Genomic DNA, 24,711 nt, shown 5'->3' on the forward strand with positions numbered 1-24,711 from the left:
GCTCGGGGGGCTGGCCTCAGTTGTAGAAGCAGAACAGACCCCAATTCGCCCCCGACGTTAACGACCTGCGGGGTGTGGCTGGGGCCCCCCCGTGCACCCCCCAAAATAGCTATGGGGTTTGTATTATCCCCTTGGTACCTACAGCACCCCACACCTGCTGCCGTTGTGGCACAACGCGCCCCTCCCCGTGCAGCTCTAATTATTAATTAGCCATTAATTAGCCTCCAGGTGTGGGCCCAGCTGCCCCATATAAAGGTTTCTAGGGGGCATTTCCTTGGGGTTTGGGGCTTGTTGGTGCCATGGCTGGGTTTTGGTTGGGCCTTGGTGGCCTCCTTGGGCTGCTGGCGGGTGAGGGGGGGGCTCCCCTCCCCACTGAGGATTTTGGGGTGGGAGTTGGGGGGATTTGCCCCCCATTTGGGGGAATATTTGGGATTTGGGGGAACATTTGGGGGTTCATGGGCACTGCTATGGCTGAAGCACACTCAGCATTGAGTGCATTGCCACAAACCCACCTGGGGGAGGCGTGGGGGGGTTGTAGGGCTGTGGACCCCCCCCCCCGTGAGGGGCTCGTGTTCCCCTCCCCACCCCACTGCTGTCTCGCAGGGGTTGCGGGGCAGCAGGGGACCCCAGGCCCCACTGAGACCCCGCGGGGGACGCCATCCTCAGCATCAACACAGGTGAGGGGGGGGGGCAGCACGGGGGGGTGACCCTGACCCCATTTGGGGGCTCGGTCAGTGGGACTGGGGGGGCTGAGCCCCCACCCTCACCCCCTGTGCCCCCCCCAAGCGCTCGCCCCGCTCCAGGCGCCCGGTCCCGGCACCCTGCTGGAAGGGGACATCGTGCGGGCAGTGAGTGCGGGGGGGATTTTTTTGGGGGGTGGGGGCACTTTGGGGGGGGGGGGCCGTTCTCAGTGGTGTGGGGGTGCTGATGGCTGCGTCCGGCCCCCCCCAGGACCCCTCCCGAGCTTTTGCAGCCGCAAACCCCAAATGGCCGAAGAGGCGAGGGCTGGTCTGGATCCCCTACGTGCTGTCGGAGCGCTTCGGTAGGCGACGCCCGGGCAGCGTGGGGGCACGGGGGGGCTCAGAGCCGTGCCCCCCCCAGACCCAAGCAGCACCCGGGTGCTGGAGGAGGCGCTGGGTGACTTGGCGAGGCTCACCTGCGTCCGCTTCGTGCCCCGCTCCCACCAGCGGGACTTCGTCATCATCGCCCCCATGGGCGGGTGAGGGGGGGGGGGGGGGAAACAGGGTGGGAGCACCCACGGGTGACGGGGGGGCACCCACGGGTGACGGGGGACGCGTGCCTGTGGCATGGCCCATGGGCACAGCACAGGACCCCCCCAGGCTGCCGTGCATCTGTTGACACCTTATTTTTGTCCTATTTTGTTGGTTTTTTTTTTTTTTTTTTTTTAAACCCCCCCCCCCCCCCCACCACCAGGTGCTTTTCCAGCGTGGGCCATGCCGGGGGGCCCCAGCTCCTCTCGTTGGCCCCCCCATGCCTGCAGGGGGGCAAGGGGGTGGCCCTGCACGAGCTGCTGCACGCGGTGGGCTTCGGGCACGAGCACAGCCCCCGACCGCGACGCCTTCATCAGCATCGCCTGGAGCCACGTCCTGCCCGGTGAGCACCCCCCCCCCCCGCGCTGGGTGCCCCCCACCCTTGGGTGCTGGGGGGGGTGTCACCGCCAGCCCCCACCCTCCCTTTACAGGCTTTGAGGGCAACTTCGTGAAGTCCCGCTCGGCCAACACGCTGGTGGGCTACGACTACTCCTCCGTGCTGCACTACGGCCGGTGAGCCCCGGACCCTCCTCCTGCCCCCCCCCCCCCCCCCCCAGTTATATTTTTTGGGGTGATTTCATCGCTTTTTGGGTCTTTCCCCCCCCCCCTCCCCAGCTACGCCTTCAGCCGCGGGGCCGAGCCCACCATCACGCCCCTGCGGGACCCCCGGGCGTGCTGGGGCAGCGGCGGGGGCTCAGCGCCTCCGATGTGGCGCGGGTCAACCGGCTCTACGGCTGTCCCCAAGGTGGGTGGCACTGGGGGGGGACAGGGGGTGGCAGCACCCCAGGGTGCCCCGTGTCCATGGTGCATGACACGTGTCCTCCATCCAGGGCCCCTGACCATCAGCACACCGCTCTCCGTGGGGACAAGGAGCGAAGCCACCGGGGGGGTGACAGCGCCCGCAGCAGAGGTGACAGCACCGGCGCGGTGCGCGGGGACCGATGCCACCACCGCATCCCCATGAGACCCTTGGGTGCCAGGGGTTGGCACCGCCAATAAACGCGGGGTGTTTGTCACTGCCATCACCTCGATGACTCCCTGAGGACCCCCCCAGGGCCACGTGTCCCCATAGGGCCGGGGGGGGACACAAGGGGATGGGAGGCAGGGGTGTGACACACGTTTATTGCACGGCGCCGTCTCCTTGAGACGACGTGTCCGACAGCAGCAGGCAGCGGGCGAACAGCTGGGGGGCAAGGCAGCCAAGCTGGGGGGGGGGGCCAGGCCCCCCCCCAGCCCCCCCATGTCCTCCCCCAGGACACAGGGGGTCTCCCTGAGTTTGAGTCCTCGATCCTGGGTGGGGGGCACCCCCTTGTTGCCGGTGGTGCCCCGAGGACCCTCGTACCGCGGTGGGGGGCCATTCCCAAAGTTGGGAGGGGTTTCCCCCAAACCCTAAATCGGGGGGTGGTCTTCAAAAGAGGAAGGGGGGGGGGTCCCCGACCCCTCACAGCAGGTTCTTGTTGCGCTTGGGGATGACCTTACGCACGGTGCGGCGCTCGGAAATGTTGCGTTTGACCCGGACGCCAGCCGGGGGGGCGCTTTCGGGGGCCAGCGAGGGGCTGGAGTGAGCCTTGGTGAGGTTGGGGGGCTCCAGGGGGGCCGCCACGGCCCCCGCCTGCGCTTCCCAGCCCTCCAGGTCCTGGGCGCCGGAGTTGATCCATGTCTCCAGCACCTGCACGTAGGTCTCGTAGCGGCGCCTCTGCGCCGTGAGAAATAAAATGTGGGTGGGGTGAGCCCTGTGTCGTCGTCCCCCCCCCCCCCGTCCCGTGCCCCCCACCCCACCCCACCTCGTACAGCAGGTACTCCTTCTTCACCCGGTACTCGTCCAGGTCGCGGGCTCGGCCCCGCTTCTCGGGGAGGTTGCGCTGGTGCTCAAAGAGCTCCTGGGCCACGCGCTCCATCCACGCCTCGTGGGCTCGGTGCTGCTCCTCCTGTGGGGACCGAGGTGGGGGGTAATGAGGCGGGGGGGTCCCCAGTTTTTATTTTTTGGGGGTCCCCAGCTGGTCCCTGCGCTCACCGGGGGGCTGCGGCTGGGTGCGGCGGGCAGGATGGGCCGGGTGAAGCGGCGCTGGGAGCCCACGGCAGCGGGGAAAGGGGGCGAGGAGAGGAGGGCGGCCACCAGGTTGATGCGGGAGATCCACGAAGACATCTCCTCCTCGCTCCTGGGGGGGCAGGGGACAAAAAGGGGGGGGGGGGGGGGGGGTCAGTGCTGCCACCACCCCCTCCCCAGCATTGTCCCCGTGCTGTCCCCATGCTCACGGGGCCTGGAAGAGGAGGACGCGCTGGTCGGCCGTCTGCAGGCGAAAGACGTGGGGGCGCTTGGTGTACTTGCTGGCGCGCTCGGCCAAGGCGTGGTGGACCCCCAGGGGCTCCTCGGCCTCTGCCGGGGGGTCCCAGGGGGGTCGGGCCCCCGGCGGGGGTCCCCGCTTTGAGGAAGTAGAGCAGCGTCCCCTTCAGCACCGTGTGGAAGGGCTTCCAGCCCCGCCGGCCCCAGGGCGCTGTGAAGGGAGCGGGGTGGGGGGTGAGGTTTAGGGTCCCCGGGGGGGGTCTGGGGGGGGGGCACCCCCTGAGAGACCCGAAATTTGCAGGGTTGCTGCCTCTGCAGCTGCCAGCGGTTCCCATAATTGTCCTTCTGGACCCCAAATCTGCTCCTCTGGGCCCAAAATGGACCCCAAAGCTGCCTCTCTGGTACCCAAAATACCCTAAATTTGCCCCCCCCCCCCACTTCAGAATACCCCAAATCTGGTCCCCTTGGACCCCAAATGTGCCCCGGCACCAAAACATCCAAAATCTTTCCCCCTGGATCCCGGCAGAGCCCAAATCTGCCTCTCTGACTCCCTAAATCTGCTTCCGAAGACCCCAAATCTGGACACCTTGGATGCCATATCAGCTCCCCAGACCCAAAAACACCCCAAATCTGCTACCAGACCCCAAAGCGCACCAAATCTGGTCCCCTCAGGCCCCAAAACAGCCCAAATCTGGTCCCCTAGACCCTAAACCTGGACCTCAATACACCCCAAATCTGTTCCCCAGACCCCTCCCAAACACCCCAAATCTGAGCCCCCTAAACCCCAAGCAGCTGCCCAGATCCCAAAACATCCCAAATCTGTTTCCCTTGGACCCTAAATCTGGACCTCAGACCACTCCAAATCTGCTCCCCAGACCCCAAAACACCCCAACTCTGGTTCCTTGGACCCCAAAACCGGTCCCTTAAGCTCCAAACAGCTGCCCAAACCCCAAAACACCCGAAATCTGGTCCCTTAGACCCCCAGATCTGCTGCCCAGACCCCAAAATGCCCAACTCTGTTCCCTCGGACCCCCAAATCCTCTCCCTGCACTCCAAACACCCCAAACCTGCTCCCCCAGACCCCAAATCCCCCTGCTAGCCTCCCCGGCACCCCAAATCTGACCCCCGCTCTCACCCTTCTTGCCGTCAGCCTCGGCCAGCACCTTGCGCGCCAGCCAGCCCTGGCGGTACGTGGTGGCACCGTCCTGGCGCGGCAGCTCCACGAAGGGGGTGCTGCTTTTCCGGGTGGGCGCGGGGCCCCCCCCGGGCTCTCCCTCCTCCTCCTCTTCATCCCTGGGGCCAGATCAGTGTCACCAGGCGTCCCCCACCCCAAACCCCCCCGAATTTAGGGTCCCCGCATCCCGGCCCCTACTCACGCTGCCCACTCCAGCTTCTCGGTGCGGATGGAGTTGTACAGCGCCTGGGGGGGGGCGGGCAGCAGATTTTGGGGTGGGGGGGCGCTGTGGGGTGCCCCCCCTCACCCTTGGTGTCCCCCCTGGCCCTGTTACCTCAGCATCTCCTTGGGGAAGTCCTGCCCGTCCATCATCCCGCTCAGGTTGGCCACGAACTCGCCGCTGGTCATGGCACGGCCGAGGCGCTGCGGGTGGGGGTGTCAAGGTGGGGGGGGGTGGGTGCATGCACCCCCGCAACCCTCCCCAGCACCCCCAAATTGCTCGGGGTGTCACCACGCATCCGTCCCCCCCTCAATTCAGCTCACCGGCCCATGCAGGTCCGTGTTCAGCAGCATGATGGCACACGTCAGCGAGTGCACGGCATCTGGGGGGGGGGGTACGGGGGGGTTAAAAAAAAAAAGGGGGGCCCCCCGCAAAAAAAAAAAGGCACGGGGACGTGGTGACCGTCACCGTCCACCCGCAATATTTGGGGTGCCTGGATGGGATGGGTGCCAAGGAGGGAAACTGAGGCACGGGGAGCAGGGGTGACACAAAGGGGTCTTGGGGGGGTTTTGGGGGGGGGGTCTGTGGGGTGGGGGGTGGTCGGTCTCATGGGGTGGGGCGTCTCGGGGTGGGGGGGGTCTCACCGGGCGAGGGGAAGGCGCCGGGGTTGCAGCGATGGAAGCGCCGCGAGAAGTGGCCCAGGATGCGCTCGCGCTCCTGCGTCTCGCCCGTCAGCACCAGCGCTTGCAGGAAGGTCCTGGGGGGGGGCAGGATTAGGGGGGGCGCTCACAGAGACACCCCCCCAAATTGGGACACCTCCCCCTTCCCCAGATTTCACAGCACCGCACCCCCGACAGACCCCAAATTGGGGTCCGGGACCCCAAAGGTGCTCCCTGGGTCCCCCAGATTTTGGCCCCACTCCTGTAGATGGACAGGACCCCCCCCCCCCCCAGATCTGCCTTCACTGACCCCAAAACACCCCAAATTTGTCCCCCCTGCCCCCAAACCCCCTCCGTCTGCAACCCTTGGACTTCAAGTCTGCCCCCCAGGCTCTATTGGCCCCCAAATCTGCCCCCCTGGACCCCCAAATATCACAAATCTGCCTTCAATGAGCGAGGAGACTCCAAAGCTGACCCCTGTACCCCACAACACAAGAAGCTGCCCCCCCCCAAACCTCAAAAGAGCCCAAATCTCCTTCCCATGGACCCCAAATCTGCCCCCCAGGCCCCGAACCCCCCAAATCCAGCCCTCTGAACCCCAAATCTGCCTCCCTAGACCCCACCATACCCCGAATCTGCCCCCAGACCCCAAAACACCTAAAACCTGCTTCCCTTAGATCCCAAATCTGCCCCCCAGGCCCCCCCCAGCTCCCCCAAATCCATCCCTCTGCACCCCAAATCTGCTCCCCAAGACCCCCAAACCCCCCAAATCTGCTTCCCTCAGACCCCAAATCTCATCCCCCAGACCCCAAAACCCCCCAAATCCAGCCCTCTGTACCCCAAATCCACCCCCCAGACCCCAACACCCCAAATTTGCCCCCCAGACCCCCAAACCCCCAAATCCATCCCTCTGCACCCCAAATCCACCTCCCTAGACCCCAACACCCCAAATCTGCGCCCCTAGACCCCAAAACACCCCAAACCTGCTTCCCTTGGACCCCAAATCTGCCCCCCGACCCTGAACCCCCCCAAATCCATCCCTCTGCACCCCAAATGTGCCCCCCCAGATCCCCAACCCCCTCCTCCCCCAACCCCATCACCCCCCCCATTTGCTCCCCATCCCCAAACTCCCTTCCCCTGCTACCCCCCCCCAGCCCCCACCATCACCAGGGGGTCCCATGGAGGTCTCCCCTCCCCCCCCCCCCCCCCCCCCCAAATTTACCGGAGCGCCCGGTCCAGCGCCTGCCCCCCGAACTGGAAGAGCTCCAGGTACTCCTGTGCCACCAGGCTGCTGAACTCATTGCTGGGGGGGGGAGGGGGGGCACGGTGTGAGGCTGGGGGGGGGGGGGTCTGACCCCGGGACCCCCCCCCCATGACCCCCCCCACCCCGTCCCATACTTTTTGCGGAGGAACGAGGCCACCTGGGACTTCTTGAAGCCGTCGAGGTGGAAGAGGCGGCGCTGCGCGTCCCCGCGGCTCCCCGGCCCCCCCGGCTGGCACCTGGGTGGGGGGGACATGGGGGGGTCAGGGAGGGACATGGGGGGGGTCGGGGGGGTCAGGTGGAGGGGCAATGGGGGGGTCGAGGGGAGGCGGGTGGAGCTGGGGGGGTTGGGGAGGGGCTGGGGGCTTTGGGGGGGATGGGGGACTGGGGGGGGAGGAGGGGAGATGGGGGGGACAGATGGACGGACAGGTGGGGGGCTGGGGACATGGGGGGGGGGCTGGGGAGGACAGACAGATGGACGTTTGGGGACTGGGGGCATGGATAGGGGTCTGGGGAGACAGACAGATGGACAGGTGGGGGTCTGGGGGCATGGGTGGGGGGTCTGGGGGGGACAGACGGACAGACAGACAGGTCTACGGGGGTGGATGGGGAATGGGGGGGCTGGACGGGGGGCTTAGGGGCACAGCTGGGGGTCTCGGGGGGGTCAGGGGGGGGTCTGGGGTCTGCAGGGACAGAGATGGGAGGGGGTCCGTGGGGAGGGGGGGGCCCAAGGAACTCAGGGTGCTGGAGTCCCTCACCCATGGGTGCTGGCGGGGGGGTCCGGCGGGGGCTCCTGGCTGCTCTCGGGGGGCAGCTCCTCCGTGTCGGGGCGCGGGGAGGCAGGGGGGGGTGCGGGGCCCTGAGCCACGCCCCCCCCACGGGCACAGTGGCCCCCTGGCATGGGGGGGGCCCCCCGCAGCCCCCCGGCACCCCCCGGCCCCGGGGGTCCCCGTGGTGGCCGGGCAGAGGCTGGGGAGGGGATTGGGGGGGTCCTGGGGCTAGGGGGGGGCTCCTGCCGCCCCCCCCGGGGCAAAGCTGGGGGGGTCGAGGGGAGGTTAAGGGGGAAGGGGGGGGGCTGGTGCCCCCCTTTCTGGGGATATTGGGGGGGGGAATCTGAGGGGGCTGGGGGGGGGAGGTAGTGCCCCCCGCCCTGGGGAGGATATGGGGAGGTTGGGGGGCTGAGGAGGGGCACGTCGGGGTGCCAGGGGGCTGGGGGCGGGCAGATCCAGGGGAGCTGGGGGGCTGGGAGGGGGCAGGTCTGGGGGTGCTGGGGGGCTGGGGGGGGGCAAGTCTGGGGGTGCCAGGGGGCTGGGGGGGGGCAGATCCAAGGGGGCTGGGGGACTGGGGGGGGGTAGGTCCGGGGGTGCTGGGGGGCTGGGGGGGGGCAAGTCTGGGGGTGCCGGGGGGCTGGGAGGGGGCAGATCCAAGGGGGCTGGGGGGCCGGGACGGGGCAGGTCCAGGGGTGCTGGGGGGCTGGGGGGAGGCAAGTCTGGGGGTGCTGGGGGGGCAGGCAGATCAAGGGGTGCTGGGGGGCTTTTGGGGGGGCAGGTCTGGGGGGCTGGGTTGGGGCAGATCCAGGGGGCGTAAGAGGCTGGGGGGGCCCCAGTCCCCCCCTGCTGGTGCCAAATCTGGGGGGCACTTAGGGCTGGGTGGGGCCGGGTCCCCCCCTCCTGGGGATTCTGGGGGGGAGTCCTGCCCCCCCCACCGGGGTCAGCTCCGGGGGGCTGGAGAACGCCAGGCCTGGGGTGGGAGAAGACAAAAGGGGGGGGTGTATGGGGGGGGGGGGGTCCCATCAGCATCACCCCCCACACACACTGCATGGTGCCCCCCCCCAGCACCCCCCAACCCCAAAAAGGGGCCGGGGGTCCCCACACTCACCCTGCTCCATGGGGCTGGTGCTGCCCCCCCCTGTGGCCACCGCGACCTGCAGAGGACAGAGCTGGGTGGGCACAGGGACTGGGGGGGGGGGGGGGGGGGTTGAAGTTTTGGGGTGCCCCCCCCAACACCCCCCCCCGCCCCCCCCTTACCTCCTGGGTGCCCCCCATGGTGGGGGCGCCCGCGATGTCCAGCTCCGTGATGCGCAGGGGGGGCAGGTGCGGCCTGTAGAGGGGCGCCTGGCCGCAGAAGAGGGGGTTGGTGTGGAAGAGGGGCTCCTCCTCCTCCAGGTCCTCCTCCTCATCTTCATCCTCATCGTTGTCCTGCTCCTCCTCCTCCTCCTCCTCCTCTTCCTCTTCCTCCTCCTCGCTCTGTTTGGGGTCGGGGGGACTGGGTGAGATGGTGGCATCAGTGGGCACGGGGTCCTGGGGGACGGTGTCATCCACGGGGGTGGGCTTGGGTGAGGTGGTCGCATCCATGGGTTTGGGCAAGAAGGTCTCATCCATAGGCTTGGGTGAGATGCTTCCATTCTTGGGCGTGGATTCAGGCAAGATTCTCTCATCCATGGCCATGGATTTGGTTGAGATGGTCCCATCTGTTGGGACATGTGCCCACGAGATGGTGCCACCCACGGGCTCAGACTTGGTTGAGATGGTCCCCTCTGTGGGCATTGACTTGGTCAAGATGGTCCCATCTGTTAGAACATGCTCCCATGAGATGCTCCCGTCTGTGGGCATTGACTTGGTCAACATGGTCCCACCCATGGGTGTGGACTTGGTTGAGATGGTTCCGTCTGTGGGCATTGACTTGGTCAACATGGTCCCATCTGCTGGGAAATGCTCCCATGAGATTGTGCCACCCATGGGCATGGACTTGGTCGAGATGGTCCCATCTGTTGGGACATGCTCCCATGACATGGTGCCATCCATGGGCATGGACTTGGTTGAGATGGTCCCGTCTGTGAGCACTGACTTGGTCGAGATGGTCTCGTCTGTTGGAACATGTGCCCATGAGATGGTGTCATCCTTGGGAATAGACTTGGCCAACATGGGGCCACCCATGGGCATGGACTTGGTCGAGATGTTCCCATCTGTTGGAACATGCTCCCATGACATGGTCCCACCCATGGGTGTGGACTTGGTTGAGATGGTTCCATCCATAGGCAAGGACTTGGTCAAGATGTTCCCATCTGTGGGCATCGACTTGGTCAACATGGTCCCATCTGTTGGGACATGCACCCATGAGATTGTGCCATCCATGGGCAAGGACTTGGTCGAGATGGTCCCATCTGTGGGAACATGCGCCCATGAGATGGTGTCGTCCTTGGGAATAGACTTGGTCAGCATGGTCCCATCTGTTGGAGAAGGCTCCCATGACATGGTCCTATACATGGGCACAGACTTGGTCAAGATGATCCCACCTGCTGGGACATGCTCCCATGAGATGGTGTCATCCATGGGCAAGGACTTGGTCAACATGGTCCCATCTGGGGGCGTGGGCTTGGTCAAGGTGGTTCCGTCTGTTGGGACATGCGCCCATGACATGGTCCCATGGGTGGGCACGGACTTGGGTGCGATGGTCCCAAAGGTGGGCATGGACGTGGGCGCGATGGTCCCAAAGGTGGGCACGTGCTCGTGCGAGATGCTCCTGTCCACGGCCCCACACCCGCGGGGCTCCTGCCAGAAGCCCCCACCCAGGGCCACGTCCTTGTACGAGAAGCTCCCACCTGTGGGCGACGCGGTCCCACCGGGTGGTGGGTGCTCACAGGAGATGCTCCCACCCATGGGCACGGACTGGGGCGAGACGGTCCCATGGGTGGCCACGGGCTCATGCGGGGTGCTCCTGGACGTGGGGATGGGCTCAGAGGTGGTGATCCCATGGGTGGCCAAGTGCTCGCGCGTGAAATGGTCCCCGTACGTGAGATGGATTCAGCAGAGGTGGTCCTATGGGTGTCCATAAGGTGCTCGTGTGAGGTGCTCCCATACGTGAAGGTGACTTGGAGGAGGTGGTCCCATGGGTGGCCCCACGCTCATCGTGAAGTTGCTCCATATGTGAAGATGGAGATTCGGAGGACGGTGGCTCCATGGGTGGTCACGGTGCTCATGTGAAGTGCTCCCATACGTGAAAGATGGACTCAGAGGGAGATGTCCCATGGGTGGCCACGTGCTCTGCCAGGCGCTCCCGTAGGTGGGGATGGATTCGGAGGAGGTGGTTCCCCATAGGTGGCCATAGGCGTCCCATGGCTGTCCACGTGCTCGTGTGAGATGCTCCCACCCACAGTCCATGGGTGAGAAGCTCTCACACGCAGCTCCACGGCTTGGGTGCTCCATCAGCGTGCTCCCACCCCAAACGTGCACAGGGGGCGAGGAGCTCCAATGGGGTGCCCACAGCATCCCACCGGGGTGCTCCCGTACGCGGGGACGGGCTCGGAGGAGGAGGGTCCCATGGGTGGGGACACGCTGGTGCAAGCCCCCCTGGTGACCAGGGTCGGACCCATGGGTGCCACCACCACCACCAGCGTGCCACCACCGCTGTGGGTGCCAACCACCATGGGTGCCACTGCCATGGGTGCCACTACCATGGGTGTCACCACCGTGGGTGCCGCCGCCGTGGGTGCCGCCGGTGTCCCCGTGCTGCCCATCGATGGCCCCCTGCAGGTCCCAGACACAGAGCTGGGCCTGCACCAGGCTTGGCCCAGAAGACGTCGGCGGGCGCGGGCAGGGGGGGGGCCCGGGGGTCCCGGGCGGCCGGGGGGGCGGCGTCGGAGAAGACGATGGCATCCTGCGCCGCCAGCGCACCGGGGGGGCGGCCGCCACCCGGCTCCAATGCCGCGGCGTCACCGGCAGTCACCGCGGCCCCCCCATGGCCGTGGGGCTGACCTGGGGGGGAAGCCCCGTTACAGACGGATGGGTGGGGGGGGGGGGCGCTGGGTGGCCGGGGGGGGTGCGTGGGTGGCCGGGGGCCCCCCCAGCGCGCCCCACGCACGTCCGTCCCCATGTCACCCACGTCACCGCCCGCCGCTTCCGGCCACCGCTGCCGGAGCAGGGAAGGGGGGATGGGAGGGGAGGAAACCCTGTGCCCCCCCCCACCCCACCCCACGCGTGTCCCCCCCACGCATGTGACCCCCACGCGTGTCCCCCCCCAAGCCCCCTGCCCCACACCCGTGCCTCACAGCGCCGCCCCCACGGCCCACCCCACAAAGCAGCCCCAGGGGGAGCCCCGGTGGGGGGGTGCACCCACGCCCGTGCCCTGCCCCTCCCAACAACCATCCGTGTCGCCCCCCCCAGCGCGTGTCCCCGTTGGGTGCCCCCCCCCAACCCGCACCCAAGGGTGGGGACCCCAAGGGGGTTGGGCTCCCTGCCCCCCCCCTGCACCCCACAGCGGGGTGCTTCCGGTGTGTTTTCGGGGGGGGGTCCCCCCAAATCGCGCATGGGTGCACCCCCCCACCCCCCCGTGGGGGCTTCCTGCGGGGGGGGTCCCTCCGGTTACCCCCCCCCCACCCAACGCCCCCCACCCACGGGAAACCCACGGGGGAGGGAGGGGAGAGGGGGGGCGTGGGGGAAGCCAAGGGGCGGGGGGGGGTAAATTGGGGGGGGTAAATTTGGGGGGGGGCTCCGGGGGTGGGGGGGGCACCCGGCTCCTGCTCCCCCCCCCCCCCCGCTCCCCCTCCCCTTACCGGCACGGCCGGCGCGCGCGAGGGGGCGTGGCCACAACTGGCCCCGCCCTTCCTCCACCGCCCCTCGGGAGGGCGGGGCAGGGCCGGCAGGGTGGGCCACGCCACTTCCCCTGCAGTCCCGAGCCACGCCCCCTATCGGGAGGCCACGGAGAGGGGCATGCGGGTGGCAGTGCCCACTGAGGGGGCTGCGCCGGTGGGGCGGGGGGGGGGGGGCCTGATCCTGACAGACAGCGGGGGCCTGGTCCTGAGCCGTGGGGGGGCCTGGTCCTGCCCCACAAGGGGCCTGATCCTGCCCCTCAGCTGGGCCTGATCCTGAGCCACAGCTGGGCCATGATCCTGCCCCATGTCTGGGCCTGATGCTGAGCCCATGGGGGCTTGAACCCTGACCTACACCTGGGTCCTGATCCTGCCCCACACGTGGGCCTGATCCTGCCCTACAGCTGGGCCTGATCCAAACCAAGGGGGCCCTGATCCTGAGCCACGGAGGGCCTGATCCTGACCCACACCTGGGTCTGATCCAGCCCCACAGCTGGGGCTTGATCCTGAGCCACAGCTGGGCCTCATCCTGCCCCACGCCTGCCCCACACCAGGGCCTGATCCTGCCCCCACAGACGCACACCGCACACCAGCCGCTGCAGCCAGCACCTTTATTCCCACAGGAGGCTGTGGGGGCGGTGTGCCAGCCCCCCCACCCACCCACGGGTGCCCCCCCCAGTCACTTGCGGTGCAGGTAGAAGGAGGTGATGGCGTCCTGGGCGGCCGGGGGGGCCAGGCCCAGCGCCTCGCCGGGCCGCGGGGTGGTGCTGAGGAAGTGCCCGGGGAAGGCAGCGGCCTCGAAGGTGTGCGTGGAGCCCCCGAACGTCTTGTAGAAGGTGTAGGGCATGGCGTGGTCCTCCGCGTGGAACAGGTCCAGCACCCCCACCTCCTGCGGGGTGTCACCGTGGGTCACCGACACCTCAGGGACACCCCCGGGTGGCATCGCCAAGGGGTGGCAGCATCCCAGGAACCCCACCTCGGGGTGCCACCAGGTTGGGGTGACACCCACCCTCGGGGTGCCATCACAGGGGCTGACACCACCTTGGGGTGACTCCATCTTGGGGGGACACCACACCGGGGAACCCCCACCTGCAGGTGCCACCACTTCCAGGTGCCACCACCTTGGGGTGCCAACCATCTTGAGGAGACAACCATCCCAGGAACCCCCACCTCCAGATGTCACCACCTCCAGGTGCCACCAACCTTGGGGTGGACACCAGCTTGGGGTGACACCATCCTGAGGTGATGCCATCGTGGGGTGATGCCATCCCAGGAACCCCCATCTCCAGACGTCACCACTCCAGGTGCCACCAGTTTAGGATGACACAACCTGGAGGTGCCACCACCTTGGGGTGACCCCACCTTGATGTGACCCCACCTTAGGGTGCCACCACCCTGGGGTGCCACCACCCCGTGCACCCCCCACCCCACACACCCCCAACCTCTTGGTTCCCCCACCCCCAGTCTCCTCCACCTCCAGCTACCCCCACCCCACATCACCCCCACGGGCACCCCACCCCATTGTCCCCCCCCATCTCCCAGGGCTTCCCCGGTGACCCCCCCGCTCACCTCCAGCCGCAGCTGGGGCTCGGGCCGGTGCCGCAGGACAGGGCCTGGCTGCCCCCGCGGATGCCCACGATGAGGGGGCAGCGCCGGCGCTCCAGGTGCCGGTTGGGGACCACGCTGATGGCTTCTGCGCGGGGACGGGGCGAGCGGGTGGGTGGGGGGCACCCATGGGTGGGGGTGACGCCCCCCCAGCCCCCACCCACCCACCCACCCAGCACCCACCTTCCTGGGCGGCGTTGGCACCCTGCAGGCTGGTGGCCACCAGGCGCCCCCCCTGCAGGCACAGCGCCTTGTGCTCCGTGTCCCGCACCGTGTAGTGGTAGGGCTGCGCCGTCCCCGAGACCACCGAGGTGGTCGTCGTCATCCCCTCATCGAATCTCACTGCGAGGGGACACGGGGACACGGGGGGCGGGGGTGTCATGGGTGCGTGGGGACGGGGACGTGGGGATGGGGGGTGAGGGTGTCATGGGTATCTGGGTGTCAGGGGGATGTGGGGACGTGTAGGGTCTGGGGATGTGTGGGACATGGGGACACGTGGGGACATGGGGACATGTGGGGACATGGGGATGCATAGGGACATGGGGACATGTAGGGACGCGGGGACTTGCAGGGACATGGGGACATGTAGGGGCCTGTGGACGCGTAGGGACATGGGGACACAGGGACACAAGGACTTGTAGGCACCACAGGCACATGGGGAGGGGGACCCAGGGATGTGGGGACAGGGGACACAGGGATGGGGGACATGGGCATCAGGGGTGCATGGGGACACGAGGGGACACAGGCAGCACGGCACGTTAGGATGGGGGACATGGGGACATGGGGATAGGGGACGTGGGCATCAGGAGGACAGAAGGACATCACAGGCACGTGGAGGGGGGACACAGGGACATGGGGAGGAAGCATCATGGGGTGTGGGGACATGGGGATGGAGGACAAGGGCATCATGGACAAGAAGGGGACACGGGGACGTGTCGGCATCACAGGCATGTGGGAGGGGGACATGGGGACACGGGGACATGGGGACACGGGGACAGGGCGCGCGTGTCCCCTGGCCTCTACCTTTCCCCAGGAACTCGTCGAACAAGGCCTCCATGTCGGGGTCAATGACGGACGTCACGGGGCCGCTGTCCCCCGAGGTCTCCCCCACGGTGACACCCAGCGGGTGCTCACGGCGCTGGGCATGGTCCTGGCACCTCCGGGGGCTCCCGGCGCTGCCTCTGGAGGAGCGAGAGAGGGCTGAGGACGGGTGCCACCGCGCCGGGGGGCTCGGTCCCCGAGCAGGTGGCCCCGCGCCCCCGCCACTTACCTGGGGGCTGCTGTGGACGCGTGGGACATGGCAGAGCCTGCATGAGAGAGGGGGCAGCGCTGGGGAGAACCGGCAGGGAGATTCCCCCCGTCGCCGCCCCGCACCGCCCGCCGCCGGTTGTCAGTAGGCTCCAGAGTGAACGGCTCAGGAACGCTGCCCGGATCTGATCCCAGCAGACCAGCACCCCATCCCCGTCCCCGTCCCCGTCCCCGTCCCCGTCCCCGCCGGGAGCGCTACCTGCAAAGGTGTCGGCCTCCGAGAACCTGCTGGGGAGTGGTGTCCTCTGCGTTGTCACCCGCCGGTGGTGGCACTTATAGGGTGTGGGGACAGGGCCCGCCCCAGGGATGAGCCGGGACGCGGTGCGATGGCGAAATGCCGGCAGGGCCCCGTGTCCTCCGCTCCCCGTGTCCTCCACCTGCACCGTCCCCATGGTGTGGCCCCCGCGCCCTGTCCCCATGGTCCCATGTGGGCTGTCCCCGTGGTCCTGCGTGCTCTGTCCCAGTGGTGCCCCGTGCCCCCGTGCCCATGCCCGCTGTCCTCAGTGTCCCATCTGCATCGTTCCCCTTGTCCCATGCTCTGTCCCCGTGGTCCCACGCGCCCTGGTCCCGTGGTCCCGTGTGCCCTGGCCCCTTGTTTTTTGTACCCCGTGGTCCCATGTGCCGTGTCCCCATGGTCCCGTGTGCCCTGTCCCCATGTTTTTTTCTTCCCCATCCTCACGATCCCATGCGCCCTGTCCCCACTGTCCCGTGTCCCACGTCCCCACGGCCCTTTGTGCCCCATCCCCATGGTCCTACGCACCCTGCCCCCCCCGGCCCCCTCTGGGTCCCCATCCCCAGCATCCCATGCACTCCACCACTCCGCTCCCGTGCCGCCACCCCGTTGCCGTGCCGCCACCCATTCCCATGCTGCCGCCACCCTATTCCCGTGCCGCCACCCATTCCCGTGCCGTCCCCAGCGCCGCGGGCGGGGGCCGTGCCGTGCGGGAGGCATCCGCCAGCGCCGGATGCGGGAAGGGGCCGTGCCCCGCCAGGGGCAGCCCCGCCGCCTGCGTCACCCCCACTCCGGGGACTCCCCGTCCCCGTCCCCGCCGAGGCCGTGGCGCAACGCCGGGCACCCCGGGGCGGTGACGTGGGGGGGGTCACGGTGCCACCCATGGGGACGGGGACATCGGGGAGCAAAGCGCCTTTATTGCCGGGATGCCACTGTCCTCGGGGGGGATGTCACCATCCCTGGGGGACATCACCAGCCCTGGGGGGGTGTCACCATCTCTGGGGGGGTGTCACCATTCCTGGGGGGTGTCACCATCCCCGGGGGATGTCACTGTCCCCAGGGGGGTGCCATCATCCCCAGGGAGACATCACCGTCCCTGGGGGATGTCACCGTCCCCAGGGGGCTCAGCAAAGCTGGAAGTAGAAGTCGAGGACGTGGGTGGCGTCGGGGTGCCGCGAGAGCCCCAGGGGCTCGTGGGCGCGCGCCGAGGTGCAGAGGAACCAGCCGGGGTTGGCGGCCGACTCGAAGCGCCACAGCCCGTCCTTGTAGGAGCGGAAGAAGGTGAAGGGCGCCGAGGCCTCGCCGGCGCGGGGCAGCTCCGTGATGTTGGCGGCCTGCGGCGGTCGCCGGTGTCACCGCCGGGGGCTGCGCCGGCTGATGGTGTCCCCCCCACCGCCGCCCCCCTGGCACAGCCCCGTGAGCGTGGTCCCGGTGGTGTCCCAGTCTCCTCGATGCCACCTCCTTCACTGTGTGGCCCCATCCCCACACTGTCCCTGTCCCCATGGTGGTCCCATCCCTGATGTCCCCATCCCTGTGGTGCCCCCATCCTCATGATCCCCATGTGTCTTGTCCCCATAGAGTCTCTGTCTCCATTGTGTCCCCAGCCCACAAATCCCCATCCCTGTGATCCCCGCATGCCCCTCTCTGCAGTGTCCCCATACCCACAATGTCCCCACATTGTCCCCATCCCAACAGCGTCCCCATCCCCAGGGTGTCAGTGTCCCCATGGTGTCCCCATCCCCACAGTGCCCCCACCCCTGTGGTGTCCCCACAGTGTCCCTGTTCTCACTGTGACCCCATCCCTATGATGTCCCCATGGTGTCCCCATCCCCATGGTGTCCCCAACCCCACGGTGTCCTCAACCCCATGATGTCCCCAACCCCGCAGTGTCCCCATGCTATCCCCATCCCCATGGTGTCCCCTTCCCCATGGTGTCCCCAGCCCTGCCATGTCCCCAAGCTGTCCCCATCCCGGCGGTGCCCCCGACCCCGCAATGTCCCCATCCCCGTGGTGTCCCCGTCCATCACCTCGAGCCGCAGGGTGGGCTGGGGGGCAGTGGGGCTGGCGAGGCAGCGGGTGCCGTTCTGGATGCCCATGATGACGGGGAGCCGGGTGTGCTCGAAGGAGCGGTTGGGCACCCAAAAAACCTTCTCTGTGGGGACACCGGGGGGGGTCATGACACACCGTCAGCCCCCCCCTACATCCCCCCCGCGTGTCCCCAAGCCCCCGCTCACCTTCCAGCGCGGCGTTGGCGCCCTGCAGGTGCCCAGCCACCAGCTGGTCGTTGCGCAGGTACAGCGACTTCTGGTTCATGTCCCAGATCCTGCGGGGACACCGTGACCCCAATGCCCCCACCGGGACCCCTGGGACCCCTCCCAGCCCCCCGCCCCTTACCGGTACTTGAAGACCTTGGTCTGCAGGGTGGGCGCGTGGCACGATGCGAAGCCTTCGGCCTCTGCGCAGAGGATGAGGAGGGCGAGGGTGAGCGCCATGGGGCAGGCTGTGGGGCTGGTCATGGGGCAGGCCATGGGGCAGGCCATGGGGCTGGCTGTGGGGCAGGCCACCCCTCGCCTTTATAGCCCGCGGGCTCGGCGGCTCCCTCCTGAAATCGCCAGCCCGCGGAGGCGGAGATGGGGTGGGGGGCTGCCGGTGTTGTAAGCGCTCCCGGTTCCGCTTCCCCCCCCCGCTCCCGCCCGGTGGCCCCGGTGCCGCTCACCCATGGGACGCCCCACGCCGGCCACCCTGGCTACGCTGCCCTGCTGGGGGAGGAAGGAAGGAAGGAAGGACACGGGGGTGTTGCCACACTGCCAGCAGGGTGAGAAGGGCTCGCCCCACCCCCCGACCCATGGGTGCTCCCGCTGCGTGGGGGGGACGGGGACAATGAAGGCACAGAGGAGGGGAACAACGGGGAGCTGGCGGAGGCGGGGATCGAACCCGCGATCTCCTCGCTGCGAGCGCGGCGCCCTCCCCGCCGCGCCACCTGGCGGCGCGCGCGTCACGGAGGCGGCGGCGCATGCGCAGCGCGGCGGGGCGCGCGGCCGGAGAGACGCGGCGTGGGGAGCGGTGAGTGGCCGCGGCGGGGGGCGGCGCATGCGCGGTGCGTAGGGAGGGGGCGGGCGGCGCATGCGCGGTGCGCGGTGGGGGGGGGGGAGACCCCGGGGAGGGCCGGGGCGGGTCATGGCGGGCGGCGGGGGGCTGCGGGCGGCGGTGGCCGCCCTGGTGCTGGCGGCGTGGGGCGCCCACGGGCTCTACTTCCACATCGGCGAGACCGAGAAGCGCTGCTTCATCGAGGAGATCCCGGACGAGACCATGGTCATCGGTGCGGGGCGGCGGGGCGGGCACCGGGGGATTGGGGGGGGGAGGCACCGGGGGGTAGCGGGAGTGGGGGGGGGGGGGCACCGGGGGTGTGGTGAGGGGGCACCGGGAAGGGGCTGCAGGGTTACCGGTGAGGGGGTTCCGGGTTACCGGGGGGGGGGGGTCCTCGGGTTACCGGGGGGGGGGTTCCCCGGGTTACCGGGAGGGGTCCCCGGGTACCGGAGGGGGGACCCCGAGCACCGGAGGGGGGGGTCCTCGGGGCACCGTGGGGCATTGAGGAAGCCTTGGGGCTGAAGCAGTAACGGGAGAGACCCCCGGGAATGGGGGGAGACCCCCGGGGACCGAGGTGGTGACGGGGGAGAACTCCGGGAATGGGGGGGGGGGGGGCAAAAGGAGGGACCCCCGCGCACCGGGAAGAGCAACGGGGGAGCCCCCGGGGCTGAGGTGGCAACCGGAGGGACCCCGGGAACGGGGCAGGCAGGGGAAGAGGGGCAGAGACCGTGAGGAGGAAGGGACGGAGTAGGAACAGGGGGGAGAGACCCCCGGGAGTGGGGGGGGGGGTGAGCGGAGAGACCCCCGGGAACGGGGAGAGGCAACGGGGGAGACCCCCGGGAGCGGGGCAGGTAACGGGAGAGAGCCTGGGGGGGGCAGGGGGAGAGACCCCCGGGGATGGGGGGTGACAGGAAAACCCCTGGGGAGCGAGGTAGCAATGGGGGGGGGGGGGTGGGCAGGGAGCAGAGGGGGGCAAGGAGAGAGACCCCTGGGAACGGGGGGGGCATCGGGGGAGAGCCCTGGGGATGGGGGAGATCCCCTCTGGGATTGGGGGGGGGAGCTCTGGGGGGGTCGGGGGCAGCTCTGGGGGGATGGGGGGAGCTCTGGGGGGGTCGGGGGGGGCTCTGGGGGGTGTCCGCGTCCCTGCTCCAACCCGCCGCCCCGCAGGGAACTACCGCACGCAGCTGTGGGACAAGCAGTCCGAGGCCTTCCTGCCCTCCACGCCGGGGCTGGGCATGCACGTGGAGGTGAAGGACCCCGACGGCAAGGTGGGTAGGACTGGGGGGGGCTCGGGGGTCCCGGGGGGGGGGGCCTGATAATGACGTGGGGGGGGTGTAAGTGTGCGTGTGTCCCCCCCAGGTGGTGTTGTCGCGGCAGTACGGCTCCGAGGGCCGCTTCACCTTCACCTCGCACACGCCGGGCGAGCACCAGATCTGCCTGCACTCCAACTCCACCCGCATGGCGCTCTTCGCCGGCGGCAAGCTGGTAACGGGGGCTGGGGGGCGGGGGGGGGGATCCCACGGCACCGGGGGGTGGGGGCGGGCGTGGGGAGGTCCCCCCCCCCCCCCAAGGTGCTGACCCCGCGGTCGCCCCCGCAGCGGGTGCACCTGGACATCCAGGTGGGCGAGCACACCAACAACTACCCCGAGATCGCCGCCAAGGACAAGCTGACGGAGCTGCAGCTCCGCGCCCGGCAGCTCCTCGACCAGGTGGAGCAGATCCAGAAGGAGCAGAACTACCAGAGGGTGAGGGGCCGCCCCAAAACCGGACCCCAAAACGGGGTTTCGGGGCCGGGGGGGGGAGGGGGTCCAGCACCCACCCCCTGACCCCGCGTCTCGGCCCCGCAGTACCGCGAGGAGCGGTTCCGCATGACGAGCGAGAGCACCAACCAGCGCGTGCTGTGGTGGTCCATCGCCCAGACCGGCATCCTCATCCTCACCGGCATCTGGCAGATGCGGCACCTCAAGAGCTTCTTCGAGGCCAAGAAGCTGGTGTAGCCACCCCAAAGCCCTGGGGGGGCCACCCCAAACCCCGGGGGTTTCCCCCAAACCCAGGGAGACACGGCCCTACAAGCCCCCGCGGAACGCCAGGGGGCTGGAGGGGGCTGGGGGCGCGCTGCCCGCACCCGGTGCGGGGGTTTTTTGGGATCAATAAAGGCTGTGGGGTCCCTGGGCGTGTGCTGGTGGTTTTTGGGGTGCTGGTGTGGGGTTATTGGGGTGGGGGGATTTTGGGGGTACTTTAGGGTGGATGAGGGGCCTTTGGGGTGCTGGGGGGGGCTTTTTGGGGTATTTTAGGGTGGATGAGGGGCCTTTTTGGGGTGCTATGTGCAGGGCTACTCCTTCGAGGCCAAGAAGCTGGTGTAGGCCCCCCGGGGGGGCCATCCCAAACCCCAGGTTCCCCCCCCCGAACCTGGGGAGCTGCAGCCCCGCAGAACGCCAGGGGCTGGAGGGGGCTGGGGGCGCGCTGCCCGCACCCGGTGCGGGGGTTTTTGGGATCAATAAAGGCTGTGGGGTCCGTGGGCGTGAGCTGGTGGGTTTTGGGGTGTTGGAGGTGGGGTGGATTGAGTGGGGGGGGGGGTTTGGGGTCCTTTAGGGTGGATGGAGGGCCTTTTTGGGGTGCTTTTTTGGGGAGGGTTTTTTTTTGGGGTATTTTAGGGTGGATGAGGGGCCTTTGGGGCGCTGTGTGCAGGGCGCTTTTTGGGGTGGGGGTGCTTTTTGGGGTACCTTGAGGGGGCTGAGGGGCCTTTTTGGCGTGCTGTGTGTGGGGTGGATTGGGGTGGGGGGCTTTTTGGGATATTTTAGGGTGGTTGAGGGGCTTTTGGGATGCTGTGTGTAGGGTGCTTTTTGGGGTGGGGGGCTTTTTGGGGTCCTTTAGGGTGGATGAGGGAACTTTTTAGGGTGCTACGTGCAGGGCTACTTCTTCAAGGCCAAGAAGCTGGTGTAGCCCCCCTGGGGGGGCCACCCCAAACCCTGGGGGTTTCCCCCAAACCCAGGGAGACACGGCCCTACAAGCCCCCGCGGAACGCCAGGGGGCTGGAGGGGGCTGGGGGCGCGCTGCCCGCACCCGGTGCGGGGGTTTTTGGGATCAATAAAGGCTGTGGGGTCCCTGGGCGTGTGCTGGTGGTTTTTGGGGTGCTGGTGTGGGGTTATTGGGGTGGGGGGATTTTGGGGGTACTTCAGGGTGGATGAGGGGCCTTTGGGGTGCTGGGGGGGGCTTTTTGGGCTTTTAGGGTGGATGAGGGGCCTTTTTGGGGTGCTATGTGCAGGGCTGCTCCTTCGAGGCCAAGAAGCTGGTGTAGGCCCCCCGGGGGGCCATCCCAAACCCCAGGTTCCCCCCCCGAACCTGGGGAGCTGCAGCCCCGCAGAACACCAGGGGCTGGAGGGGGCGGGGGGCGCGCTGCCCGCACCCGGTGCGGGGGTTTTTGGGATCAATAAAGGCTGTGGGGTCCGTGGGCGTGAGCTGGTGGGTTTTGGGGTGTTGGAGGTGGGGTGGATTGAGTGGGGGGGGGGGGTTTGGGGTCCTTTAGGGTGGATGGAGGGCCTTTTTGGGGTGCTTTTTTGGGGAGGGTTTTTTTTTGGGGTATTTTAGGGTGGATGAGGGGCCTTTGGGGCGCTGTGTGCAGGGCGCTTTTTGGGGTGGGGGTGCTTTTTGGGGTACCTTGAGGGGGCTGAGGGGCCTTTTTGGCGTGCTGTGTGTGGGGTGGATTGGGGTGGGGGGCGTTTTGGGATATTTTAGGGTGGTTGAGGGGCTTTTGGGATGCTGTGTGTAGGGTGCTTTTTGGGGTGGGGGGCTTTTTGGGGTCCTTTAGGGTGGATGAGGGGCCTTTTTAGGGTGCTACGTGCAGGGCTACTTCTTCAAGGCCAAGAAGCTGGTGTAGCCCCCCTGGGGGGGCCACCCCAAACCCTGGGGGTTTCCCCCAAACCCAGGGAGACACGGCCCTACAAGCCCCCACAGAACGCCAGGGTGCTGGAGGGGGCTGGGGGCGCGCTGCCCGCACCCGGTGCGGGGGTTTTTGGGATCAATAAAGGCTGTGGGGTCCCTGGGCGTGAGCTGGTGGTTTTTGGGGTGCTGGTGTGGGGTTATTGGGGTGGGGGGATTTTGGGGGTATTTTAGGGTGGATGAGGGGCCTTTTTGGGGTGCTATGTGCAGGGCTACTCCTTCGAGGCCAAGAAGCTGGTGTAGGCCCCCCGGGGGGGCCATCCCAAACCCCAGGTTCCCCCCCGAACCCGGGGAGCTGCAGCCCCACAGAATGCCAGGGGCTGGAGAGGGGCTGGGGGCGCGCTGCCCGCACCCGGTGCGGGGGTTTTTTGGGATCAATAAAGGCTGTGGGGTCCCTGGGCGTGTGCTGGTGGTTTTTGGGGTGTTGGAGGTGGGGTGGATTGAGTGGGGGGTGGGTTTGGGGTCCTTTAGGGTGGATGGAGGGCCTTTTTGGGGTGTTTTTTGAGGTATTTTAGGGTGGATGAGGGGCCTTTGGGGCGCTGTGTGCAGGGCGCTTTTTGGGGTGGGGGTGCTTTTTGGGGTACCTTGAGGGGGCTGAGGGGCCTTTTTGACATGCTGTGTGTGGGGTGGATTGGGGTGGGGGGCTTTTTGGGATATTTTAGGGTGGATGAGGGGCTTTTGGGATGCTGTGTGTAGGGTGCTTTTTTGGGGTGGTGGACGTTTTGGGGTACTTGAGGGTGGATGAGGGGCCTTTTTAGGGTGCTATGTGCAGGGCTACTTCTTCAAGGCCAAGAAGCTGGTGTAGCCCCCCCCGGGGGGGCCACTCCAAACCCTGGGGATTTCCCTCAAACCCAGGGGGCCACCCCAAACCCCAGGTTCCCCCCTGAACCCGGGGAGCTGCAGCCCCGCAGAATGCCAGGGGCTGGAGGGGGCTGGGGGCACGCTGCCCGCACCTGGTGCCGGGGGTATTTTTGGGATCAATAAAGGCTGTGGGGTCCGTGGGCGTGCGCTGGTGGTTTTTGGGGGTGTTGGAGGTGGGGTGGATTGAGTGGGGGGGCTTTCTGGGGTCCTTTAGGGTGGATGAAGGGCCTTTTTGGGGTGCTTTTTGGGGGAGGGGGTGCTTTTTGTAGTACCTTGAGGGGTCTGAGGGGCCTTTTTGGCATGCTGTGTGTGGGGTGGATTGGGGTGGGGGGCGTTTTGGGGTATTTTAGGGTGGATGAGGGGCTTTTGGGATGCTGTGTGCCAGCTGCTTTTTGGGGTGGGGGACTTTTTGGGGTACTTGAGGGTGGATGAGGGGCCTTTTTAGGGTGCTACGTGCAGGGCTACTTCTTCAAGGCCAAGAAGCTGGTGTAGCCCCCCTGGGGGGGCCACCTCAAACCCTGGGGGTTTCCCCCAAACCCAGGGAGACACGGCCCTACAAGCCCCCACAGAACGCCAGGGTGCTGGAGGGGGCTGGGGGCGCGCTGCCTGCAGCCAGTGTGGGGTTTTTTGGGGATCAATAAAGGCTGTGGGGTCCCTGGGCATGCGTTGGTGCTTTTTGGGGTGCTGGGGGGGCTTTTGGGGTGGCGGATTTGGGGGTACCTTAGGGTAGATGAGGGGCTTTTTTGGGGTGCTACATGCAGGATGTTTTGGGGGGTGGAGCTTTTGAGGGGTCCTTTAGGATGGGTGAGGCAGAGTGCTGTGAGTGGGATGCTCTTTGGGATACTTTAGGGTACCAACCACTCCAACTCTGGTTGCTTTTTGGGGTGCTGGGGGGGCGGATTGGGGTGGGGGGCTTTTTGGGATACTTAAGGGTGGATGAGGGGCCTTTTTGGGGTGCTTTTTGTGGTGGGGGGCTTTCAGGGGGGTGGGGTATTTTGAGGTGGACAAGGGGCCATTGGGGTGCTGTATGTGGGGAGGATTGGGGTGAGGGGGCTTTTGTGGTAGGGGTGCTTTTTGGGGTGCTGTGTTGGGGTGCTTTTGGGGGTGGGGGTGCTTTTTGGGGTCCTTTAGGGCAGATGAGGGCCTTTTTTTCAGGGTGCTGTAAGTGGGATGCTTTTTGGGGTTGGGGTGCTTTTGGGGGTATTTTAGTGTAGATGAGGGGT

General features: G+C 67.6%; 3 protein-coding genes across 4 annotated transcripts; 1 reads left to right on the plus strand and 2 right to left on the minus strand.

Moving 5' to 3' along the window:
* Positions 1 to 13,135: 13,135 nt before the first annotated feature.
* On the minus strand, positions 13,136 to 15,761 carry LOC118259336 (uncharacterized). Its single transcript, XM_050715725.1, is given in 7 exon segments — positions 13,136 to 13,345; positions 14,026 to 14,045; positions 14,048 to 14,149; positions 14,245 to 14,403; positions 15,085 to 15,242; positions 15,332 to 15,368; positions 15,569 to 15,761. Coding segments are annotated over 7 exon segments (879 nt in total).
* Positions 15,762 to 16,499: 738 nt separating this feature from the next.
* On the minus strand, positions 16,500 to 18,380 carry LOC118259328 (interleukin-36 receptor antagonist protein-like). Of its 2 annotated transcripts, XM_035568761.2 has the most exons (5): positions 18,318 to 18,380; positions 17,996 to 18,056; positions 17,836 to 17,924; positions 17,629 to 17,753; positions 16,500 to 16,935 (listed from the first exon to the last, which is right to left on the minus strand). In XM_035568761.2, exons 1-5 carry the CDS (start codon positions 18,319 to 18,321, stop codon positions 16,726 to 16,728), a joined length of 489 nt encoding a protein of 162 aa, XP_035424654.1. In that variant the 5' UTR covers positions 18,322 to 18,380; the 3' UTR covers positions 16,500 to 16,725. The 2 variants fall into 2 exon arrangements, with proteins under 2 accessions (XP_035424654.1, XP_035424653.1); XM_035568760.2 differs by having other exon boundaries at positions 16,566 to 16,935; positions 17,996 to 18,368.
* Positions 18,381 to 18,731: 351 nt separating this feature from the next.
* On the plus strand, positions 18,732 to 20,861 carry TMED4 (transmembrane p24 trafficking protein 4). The gene is made up of 5 exons (XM_035568759.2): positions 18,732 to 18,920; positions 19,856 to 19,956; positions 20,048 to 20,173; positions 20,287 to 20,433; positions 20,536 to 20,861. The coding sequence occupies exons 1-5, from the start codon at positions 18,779 to 18,781 to the stop codon at positions 20,683 to 20,685; spliced, it is 666 nt and encodes a 221-aa protein (XP_035424652.1). The 5' UTR covers positions 18,732 to 18,778; the 3' UTR covers positions 20,686 to 20,861.
* The last annotated feature ends 3,850 nt before the right edge of the window (positions 20,862 to 24,711 follow it).

Source organism: Cygnus atratus, chromosome 27 (genome assembly GCF_013377495.2).
Source record: "Cygnus atratus isolate AKBS03 ecotype Queensland, Australia chromosome 27, CAtr_DNAZoo_HiC_assembly, whole genome shotgun sequence".
Lineage (NCBI taxonomy): Eukaryota > Metazoa > Chordata > Aves > Anseriformes > Anatidae > Cygnus > Cygnus atratus.